Genomic DNA, 10,575 nt, shown 5'->3' with positions numbered 1-10,575 from the left:
CTGAAAGAAGGAGACAGGTCTTGTGGCTCTGTTCAAAGAGACTACTTCTGCGCATTTTCGGAATTTAAATAACTCGTATGAGGTCCTATTCAGTGAAATTAGAAACAAAAGCTTCCACAAGACAATACACAGTTCAACTCTTAACAATATAAACAACGAAGCTTTCACACTCACGGCAAATTAGTCAATAATAACCCACTAGGAGCCTGCGATGGCCTTGTCTTTGTTAGCTATTGTTACTGTCCTCACGCTAGACTGAGCAAACTTTGCGAAGCACTTCTATTGTTGCTATGTGACGTCATACTAGCAGTGCTGTCTTGACGGCGGTGCATACCAGAGAATAACGGAGTCACCCCTCCCTCCTAGTTCAAAAAGAAATAAATAAACTACCAGTTCATCCCAACAGATCTGTTTCGTGATTGCCCACTCATCATGGGATTAGGGTCTGTAGGGATGAACTGGTAGTTTATTTGTCTTTTTCCTCTCACAATTTATATATATATACTTATATATCCGTGTATTTCAAATAAATTTCAACGATCTTATGAAATATTTTTCTCGCATGCAAATTTTTGTCGTCTTCAGATATATTTCGTATTCTTTCGGTTATCATTGTATAATTATTGTCTTGTAACTTGGATATGTGGCACAAAAGTAGCAAACGAAAAATATGTTGAGTGTTTTTGGTCAACAAAATGCAATCCCCTGGATAAATTTTCCTTTGATATTAATGAAACCTTTTCCGGCTGTTCAGTTGATAAAACGGAGCAAAACAGTAGCGGCAGAGCGAAAGGGAAGGATAATGAGTATGTGTGAGCATACGGGTCTGTGTTAGGATACAAAGGCACCTACGCAAAGGGTATCGATTAATCCTTTACACCCTAAGGTCAGTATGCATATTCTCCATACTGTTTCCTATCCATTTCCTCAGGTACTGACAAGGAGATTTTGCAGAACAATCAAGAGCTCCTGTACTTGTTGATCATTTCCGTTATTCTCATGACCTTAATGTTTGATTCAGGAGTGAAATTGTGAGGAGAAATTAGATGCTAGTCACTCTTTGGGGTTACAAGGTTAAATTGATAAAATTACTGGAGTATCTATGAATATACAATGGTTTGCATCACTGCACAAAAATATCTCTTTTTCTTTTCTTTAAATGTGTTTAATTAGGGATATTAAACCACAATATTTCTTGTCAAAAGCCTTGCAAGAAATTTCCAGAAATTTAAGCTTAGAAAATCTTCTTTTTCAAGTCACACATTAGTTTTAAAGTCTCTTCAATTGGCTAACTAATCACCTTTGAAAAGGATTAAGAATTTCCTTGAAGATTTAATCGCGTTCGAAACCTTGGCTTGTTCACTATATTAATGACTACGGAACTCTTATAAAGAGATAATACTATACGCTGTCTTGTTTCAGATTATTAACCTTAGATCTCTGATGAGAATTTTACAGAAATGTCTTCCTCTGTGTATCGATTCGAGGTTGTCCTTCTTTTACAGGCTAGTTATTAAATAGTTCCGAGCTTTACTGGGTCTAGTTCAATCTCCTACGGAGGATTTATCCAAGTCATGGCTTTTAAGGTACGCTAGGCACCGGCCAATTTCCAAAATCAAATTTCACGTTATCGCCCATGATCACAAATGGCGCCCATTGAGAAACTTTGTCAAAACCGTTGTTTCTCATCCGCTTCCTTCCACAAAGTTCCTAGGTTTCCGTAGCTTGTTGCTTCTCCATCCCTGCCGCCAATTTCTATTCTGATAGCGAGTGCTTTCTCCTGATATTCTCGGGCCTTGTCATAATGACCAAGTGATCGGAACAAAGTTCCAAGGTTTCCGTAGCTTGTTGCTTCTCCATCCCTGTCGCCAATTTCTATTTTGATAGCGAGTGCTTTCTCCTGATATTCTCGGGCCTTGTCATAATGACCAAGTGACTGGAAGAGAGCTCCTAGGTTTCCGTAGCTTGTTGCTTCTCCATCCCTGTCGCCAGTTTCTATTCTGATAGCGAGTGCTTTCTCCTGATATTCTCGGGCCTTGTCATAATGACCAAGTGATTGGAACAAAGTTCCTAGGTTTCCGTAGCTTGTTGCTTCTCCATGCCTGTCGCCAATTTCTATTTTGACAGCGAGTGCTTTCTCCTGATATTCTCGGGCCTTGTCATAATGACCAAGTGATTGGAACAAAGCTCCTAGGTTTCCGTAGCTTGTTGCTTCTCCATCCCTGTCGCCAATTTCTATTCTGATAGCGAGTGCTTTCTCCTGATATTCTCGGGCCTTGTCATAATGACCAAGTGATTGGAACAAAGCTCCTAGGTTTCCGTAGCTTGTTGCTTCTCCATCCCTGTCGCCAATTTCTATTCTGATAGCGAGTGCTTTCTCCTGATATTCTCGGGCCTTGTCATAATGACCAAGTGATTGGAACAAAGTTCCTAGGTTTCCGTAGCTTGTTGCTTCTCCATGCCTGTCGCCAATTTCTATTTTGACAGCAAGTGCTTTCTCCTGATATTCTTGGGCCTTGTCATAATGACCAAGTGATTGGAACAAAGTTCCTAGGTTTCCGTAGCTTGTTGCTTCTCCATCCCTGTCTCCAATTTCTATTTTGATAGCGAGTGCTTTCTCCTGATATTCTCGGGCCTTGTCATAATGACCAAGTGATTGGAACAAAGTTCCTAGGTTTCCGTAGCTTGTTGCTTCTCCATCTCTGTCGCCAATTTCTATTGTGATAGCAAGTGCTTTCTCCTGATATTCTCGGGCCTTGTCATAATGACTAAGTGATTGGAACAAAGTTCCTAGGTTTCCGTAGCTTGTTGCTTCTCCATCCCTGTCGCCAACTTCTATTGTGATAGCGAGTGCTTTCTCCTGATATTCTCGGGCCTTGTCATAATGACCAAGTGATTGGAACAAAGTTCCTAGGTTTCCGTAGCTTGCTGCTTCTCCATCCCTGTCGCCAATTTCAATTGTGATAGCGAGTGCTTTCTCCTGATATTCTCGGGCCTTGTCATAATGACCAAGTGATTGGAACAAAGTTCCTAGGTTACCGTAGCTTGTTGCTTCTCCATGCCTGTCGCCAATTTCTATTGTGATAGCGAGTGCTTTCTCCTGATATTCTCGGGCCTTGTCATAATGACCAAGTGATCGGAACAAAGTTCCTAGGTTTCCGTAGCTTGTTGCTTCTCCATCTCTGTCGCCAATTTCTATTCTGATAGCGAGTGCTTTCTCCTGATATTCTCGGGCCTTGTCATAATGACCAAGTGACTGGAACAAAGTTCCTAGGTTTCCGTAGCTTGCTGCTTCTCCATCCCTGTCGCCAATTTCTATTTTGATAGCGAGTGCTTTCTCTTGATATTCTCGGGCCTTGTCATAATAACCAAGTGATTGAAACAAAGTTCCTAGGTTTCCGCAGCTTGTTGCTTCTCCATCCCTGTCTCCAATTTCTATTTTGATAGCGAGTGCTTTCTCCTGATATTCTCGGGCCTTGTCATAATGACCAAGTGACTGGAACAAAGTTCCTAGGTTTCCGTAGCTTGTTGCTTCTCCATCCCTGTCGCCAATTTCTATTGTGATAGCGAGTGCTTTCTCCTGATATTCTCGGGCCTTGTCATAATGACCAAGTGATTGGAACAAAGTTCCTAGGTTTCCGTAGCTTGCTGCTTCTCCATCCCTGTCGCCAATTTCTATTGTGAAAGCGAGTGCTTTCTCCTGATATTCTCGGGCCTTGTCATAATGACCAAGTGATTGGAACAAAGTTCCTAGGTTTCCGTAGCTTGTTGCTTCTCCATGCCTGTCGCCAATTTCTATTGTGATAGCGAGTGCTTTCTCCTGATATTCTCGGGCCTTGTCATAATGACCAAGTGATCGGAACAAAGTTCCTAGGTTTCCGTAGCTTGTTGCTTCTCCATCTCTGTCGCCAATTTCTATTCTGATAGCGAGTGCTTTCTCCTGATATTCTCGGGCCTTGTCATAATGACCAAGTGATTGGAACAAAGTTCCTAGGTTACCGTAGCTTGTTGCTTCTCCATGCCTGTCGCCAATTTCTATTGTGATAGCGAGTGCTTTCTCCTGATATTCTCGGGCCTTGTCATAATGACCAAGTGATCGGAACAAAGTTCCTAGGTTTCCGTAGCTTGTTGCTTCTCCATCTCTGTCGCCAATTTCTATTCTGATAGCGAGTGCTTTCTCCTGATATTCTCGGGCCTTGTCATAATGACCAAGTGACTGGAACAAAGTTCCTAGGTTTCCGTAGCTTGCTGCTTCTCCATCCCTGTCGCCAATTTCTATTTTGATAGCGAGTGCTTTCTCTTGATATTCTCGGGCCTTGTCATAATGACCAAGTGATTGAAACAAAGTTCCTAGGTTTCCGCAGCTTGTTGCTTCTCCATCCCTGTCTCCAATTTCTATTTTGATAGCGAGTGCTTTCTCCTGATATTCTCGGGCCTTGTCATAATGACCAAGTGACTGGAACAAAGTTCCTAGGTTTCCGTAGCTTGTTGCTTCTCCATCCCTGTCGCCAATTTCTATTTTGATAGCGAGTGCTTTCTCCTGATATTCTCGGGCCTTGTCATAATGACCAAGTGATTGGAACAAAGTTCCTAGGTTTCCGTAGCTTGCTGCTTCTCCATCCCTGTCGCCAATTTCTATTGTGAAAGCGAGTGCTTTCTCCTGATATTCTCGGGCCTTGTCATAATGACCAAGTGATTGGAACAAAGTTCCTAGGTTTCCGTAGCTTGTTGCTTCTCCATGCCTGTCGCCAATTTCTATTGTGATAGCGAGTGCTTTCTCCTGATATTCTCGGGCCTTGTCATAATGACCAAGTGATCGGAACAAAGTTCCTAGGTTTCCGTAGCTTGTTGCTTCTCCATCTCTGTCGCCAATTTCTATTCTGATAGCGAGTGCTTTCTCCTGATATTCTCGGGCCTTGTCATAATGACCAAGTGATTGGAACAAAGTTCCTAGGTTACCGTAGCTTGTTGCTTCTCCATGCCTGTCGCCAATTTCTATTGTGATAGCGAGTGCTTTCTCCTGATATTCTCGGGCCTTGTCATAATGACCAAGTGATTGAAACAAAGTTCCTAGGTTTCCGCAGCTTGTTGCTTCTCCATCCCTGTGTCCAATTTCTATTTTGATAGCGAGTGCTTTCTCCTGATATTCTCGGGCCTTGTCATAATGACCAAGTGACTGGAACAAAGCTCCTAGGTTTCCGTAGCTTGTTGCTTCTCCATCCCTGTCGCCAATTTCTATTTTGATAGCGAGTGCTTTCTCCTGATATTCTCGGGCCTTGTCATAATGACCAAGTGATTGGAACAAAGTTCCTAGGTTTCCGTAGCTTGCTGCTTCTCCATCCCTGTCGCCAATTTCTATTGTGAAAGCGAGTGCTTTCTCCTGATATTCTCGGGCCTTGTCATAATGACCAAGTGATTGGAACAAAGTTCCTAGGTTTCCGTAGCTTGTTGCTTCTCCATGCCTGTCGCCAATTTCTATTGTGATAGCGAGTGCTTTCTCCTGATATTCTCGGGCCTTGTCATAATGACCAAGTGATCGGAACAAAGTTCCTAGGTTTCCGTAGCTTGTTGCTTCTCCATCTCTGTCGCCAATTTCTATTCTGATAGCGAGTGCTTTCTCCTGATATTCTCGGGCCTTGTCATAATGACCAAGTGATCGGAACAAAGTTCCTAGGTTTCCGTAGCTTGCTGCTTCTCCATCCCTGTCGCCAATTTCTATTTTGATAGTGAGTGCTTTCTCCTGATATTCTCGGGCCTTTTCATAATGACCAAGTGATTGAAACAAAGTTCCTAGGTTTCCGTAGCTTGTTGCTTCTCCATGCCTGTCGCCAATTTCTATTGTGATAGCGAGTGCTTTCTCCTGATATTCTCGGGCCTTGTCATAATGACCAAGTGATTGGAACAAAGTTCCTAGGTTTCCGTAGCTTGTTGCTTCTCCATCCCTGTCTCCAATTTCTATTTTGATAGCGAGTGCTTTCTCCTGATATTCTCGGGCCTTGTCATATTGATTAAGCGATTGAAACATTTTCCCGAGCCTTATGTAACATACTCCCTGGCCATGTGTGTCTCCAATCGTTTCCATGATGTTGATTGCTGATTCGTAAAATTTGCAGGCTTCCATGAACTTACTTTGCACCCGAAGTATCTCTGCCAGTTTTAAATGTAGCCATCCTTTTTCAGCGGTGTTATGAGAGTCTAGGTAGAGGAGAAGTTCTTTAAGGTAGTTTTCTGCATTTGTGTAATCCTTTATATAATCGTAAGTACAGATTATTGCCAAGTAGATGGCACAGAACATAGTGTTTGCCAATGAAATATCGATAACCAGCACCTGACTATGTATTATAATCAAACATTCCTTGTATACTTCGATGGCTTGCAACACACGACCAGTTTTGCGAAGGAAGTCGGCGACCACCATACCTATGGAGATAGCTGATATGGCTTCTTTCATGCTATCCATCTTGACCATGTTTCTTCTCAGTTTGAAAAAAAAAGGAGAAATTAGTGAAAACTTAAACACGGACTGTTTGTAAAAAATCTTTTAAGTTTTAAATTTCAAATTGCAATTTTTATCTTCCTCTCCCCGCCTTGTTTTTTTTTTTTCGTATTAACAGGCGGTGCACGTGATTTCACAATTAGCAAATCACGTCGAAGAACTCTAACCTTGACATTGGAAAACTGACGTGGACATTTTTGGCGTAGTTTTGTTGCTTGTTTTAACGGAGTTTGGATAATTGTTTTTGAGGTTTTGTTCGCGCTATTTTTTGAACCCTTAGTTTTGAATTTTGAGACATTTTTATTTAAGCAAAATGTTGTGGTTCATTTAACAAGTTTAAAACATATTCTCTGCGGAGTTTGGACTCTAGCGTCTTTTTTTTGTAAATGGATTTTTTACATTGTCCGTCAAAGAGGAACACACCTTTGCCCTCCGTTCTATTGGAGTGTTCGTTACACTGTCACGCCAATCACGCAAATCAGAGACCAATTGGAAAATTTAACTGGATAATACCGATTTACCGGGCTCTCAAGGGAACTATTGTTCCAGAAATTAAATAAGAAAGCAGGTTTCCCTTGAGCTGCGTCCTAAATTAAAAATATATTATGACTCATAGATGTTGCATGTGTTCGGAGAATGTTCCATATAAGCTACTTCTGTGTGAAGGTCCTGTACTTTACGGAGTGTTTGTAAAAATTTTCCGTGAATAATCAATACGAACTTTATTTGATGATCTTGCATTTTGATTGTGTATATCCTTGAGACAGATACATTATTTGTCGATGTTTTTGGAAAAAATATCATAAGGTATCGATTCATAAACAATGATTTTTTTCCCCTAATATATCTCATTCAAAAGAAGAAGTCGTAGTTTCTTTTTAAACAGGGGATGGAACAGTAAGATTTCTAAATGCTGTTAATGTTGTTATTCTTATAATTTTCTTTTGTAGCTTTCATAACGATACTAGTGTTGTTTGGATTTCTAAAACAGTCAGCATTGATGTAAATTACCTTTTGAAGTTAGAAACGTTCCTTATTCATTTTGATGAAGGCAAAGGGACTTGTATAAGATCTTCCGAAGGAGATCAACTTTTTCCTGGAAAAAAAGAAGAAAAAAAATTCATGGTGAAAAGTCGGGAATTTATCAAAATTGTTTTTGTCCCTAGTCACGCCATCAAACTGAAAATAACCGGAATGAATTAGCTTAAAGCCAAGAAGCATCGAGAAGATTTATACCAATCTGGCAAAGTCTTTCTTTCGGAGTCAATTATTTGCACTGAATAGGCGATCGCCCAAATTTCGGACAAAAATCGATGGGGTGCAGTTTGAGGAGGCCAATTTTGTCCCCTTTCATAGTCTGCAAATGTAATGAGCGTAAAGTAAATAAATATTGTTTGTTTTTGCGATAAAAATAATAAGTTACCCATTGCGTTCTGGCAACGGGTAACTCATACCCATCCACGGGCCTTATACCCACCCAGGAGCCCATTAATAGCCATTAATGAGCTCTTGACCCACCCCAATTATCTATTACTATTGGAAAGTGAAACTTCCATTGAATTCCGAGTAATCAATATCACCTGAACATCAGAAGGAAAAATCGTTCGTTCTTTGAAGGAAGTTTCAATGAGATTCAGGAATAGAGTCTGTGGAAAAAAAACTCGACCCATTCAGAAAAAAGCTTTTCAAGAATTTAAAAATTATTTTCAAATTCGTGAAAAATATCAATGTGTTGTCTTTTAAGGGCACAGCACTTATCAACCCACTCGTTCCTCTTATTTACAACTTTGTCTTTGATGACGCAAATCGCACTTACTGGCAAATGAACAGCCAGAAGCCTATTACCCGGAGCCTCCATACCAATTTTTACTTGAGCCAACCCTGTACCGTATCTTTTTATTTTGAGAACTGAAATATGTGGGGGGGGGGGGGGGGGTTCTTTAATTTCCCGCGAAAACACGCTGACTTTCCGCGCTTTTCGCCATTATTGAAATATTTTCGTGCGACCTGCATGTGACGTAAACAATAGATGACCACAGCTCTCCAATGAGTGCTATTATGTAAACACCCGCCAAAAACCCCGTGGGAGGTGCTCCTAAAAATAAAAGATACGGGACAGGGTTGACTCAGAGGATAAGTATGGAAGTTGAAAGCTCTGGTTAATGGGCTCATAAAGAGATAGTCATCGAGAACAAATAGCTTATCGTTTCAAGACAGAAGCTCCAATTCAGTATTGTAACAACTCTTGATTGTAATTTTGTGTTAAAAATCCAACGGTTCTTTTAAAACAATGTATACTGAGACCGGATGTTACCTGCAACCAAAGTGAATTGTTTCATTTTTGCATGCTCACATCCATCATCGATAAAAAAGTTAGACGTAAAAAACCGAAACACATTTACGTAGATTAGATGGCGCAGCTTTAAAAGTAGGATAACAAATATCCGTCTCTCCTTATCTTTCCTTCATTGGAAGGAACACAATAAAGTTTATTTAAGCTTTTGTGATGGACACTGGGAATTAATTTTTTTTACATAACGGTTGGAATTCTGCGCGAGGTTGGTGCGTTAGTAGAAAAAAATCCATGGTGAAAAGTCGGGAATTTATCAACATTATTTTTTTGTCCCTTGTCACGCCATCAAACTGAAAATAAACGGACTGAATCGGCTTTAAGCCAAGAAGCATCGAGAAGATTTATATCAATCTGGCAAAGTCTTTCTTTCGGCCTCGATTATTTTGCACTGAATGGGCGATCGCCCAAATTTCGGACAAAATTTGATGGGGTGCAGTTTGAGGAGCCAATTTTGTTCCCTTTCATAAACTGCAAATGTAATGAGCGTAAATGAAATAAATATTGTTTCTTTTTGTCATAAAAATAATAATTTGCCCGTTACGTTCTAGCAACGGGTAACCTAAACCCACCCCATGGGTCCTATACCCACCCACGAGCCCATTATACCCAGTAATGGGCTCCTGACCCACCCCAACTACCATTACTATTGGAAAGAGAAACTTCCGGTAAATTCCGAGTAATCAGGAGTACCTTTGAAGGATCTTTGAGGGAGGTTCGATAAGATTTAGGAAAAGAGTCTGTGGAAAAAACTTGACCTATTGAGAGAAAGGCTTTTCAAGAATTTGAAAAGAATTTTTAAAGTCTTGAAAAATATCAATGTGTTATCTTTTAAGGGTGCAACACTTATCAACCCGGCCGTTCTTCTTATTTACAACTTTGTCTTCGATGACGCAAATCACACTTACTGGAAAATGAACAGCTTATGAAGAGATAGTCATCGAGCACAAATAGCTTACCGTTTCAAGACAGAAGCTCCGATTCAGCACTGTAACAAGTCTTGACTGTAATTTTGTGTTAAAAATCCAACGGTTCTTTAAAACAATGTATACTGAGACCGGATGTTACCTGCAACCAAAGTGAATTGTTTCATTTTTGCATGCTCACATCCATCATCGGTAAAAAAGTTAGACTTACAAAACCGAAATACATTTACGTAGATTAGATGGCACCGCTTTAAAAGTAGGATAAAAAATATCTGTTTGTTTTTATCTTTCCTTCAGTGGAAGGAACGTAATGAATTTTATTGAAGCTTTTGTAATAGACATTCTAAATTCATATTTTATTTTTCACATAACGGTTGGAATTCTGCGCAAGGTCGGTGCGTTAGTAGAAAAAACTCCATGGTGTAAAGTCGGGAATTTATCAACATGATTTTTTGTCTCTTGTCACTCCATCAAACTGAAAATAAACGGACTGAATCGGCTTAAAGCCAAGAATCATCGATAAAATTTATAAAGTCTTTATTTCGGCGTCAATAATTTTGCACTGAATATGCGATCGCTCAAATTTCGGACAAAAATTTTGTTCCCTTCATAGACTGCAAATGTAATGAGCTTAAAAGTAATTAATTTTGTTCCTTTTTGCCATAAAAATGATAAGTTACCCGTTGCGTTCTGGCAACGGGTAACCTATACCCACCCCTCGGGTTTTATACCCACCCCAATTATCCCCTACTATTGGAAAGTAAAACCTCCGGAATATTCAGAGTATTAAGCAGTACCTACCA

At 40.2% G+C, this 10,575-nt stretch overlaps 1 protein-coding gene across 1 annotated transcript; it reads right to left on the bottom strand.

Moving 5' to 3' along the window:
- Positions 1-3,265: 3,265 nt before the first annotated feature.
- LOC136277708 (tetratricopeptide repeat protein 28-like) lies at positions 3,266-9,915 on the bottom strand (the record flags this gene model as incomplete). Its single annotated transcript, XM_066160246.1, has 4 exons — positions 9,806-9,915; positions 7,508-7,592; positions 6,116-6,473; positions 3,266-4,915 (listed from the first exon to the last, which is right to left on the bottom strand). Coding segments are annotated over exons 3-4 (2,004 nt in total), but the record flags the coding sequence as incomplete, so codon positions are not given.
- Positions 9,916-10,575: the final 660 nt, after the last annotated feature.

This window comes from Pocillopora verrucosa, chromosome 13 (assembly GCF_036669915.1).
Source record: "Pocillopora verrucosa isolate sample1 chromosome 13, ASM3666991v2, whole genome shotgun sequence".
NCBI lineage: Eukaryota > Metazoa > Cnidaria > Anthozoa > Scleractinia > Pocilloporidae > Pocillopora > Pocillopora verrucosa.
The sequence above is the reverse complement of the archived record's forward strand: the minus strand, read 5'-3'. Positions and strand labels throughout refer to the sequence as shown.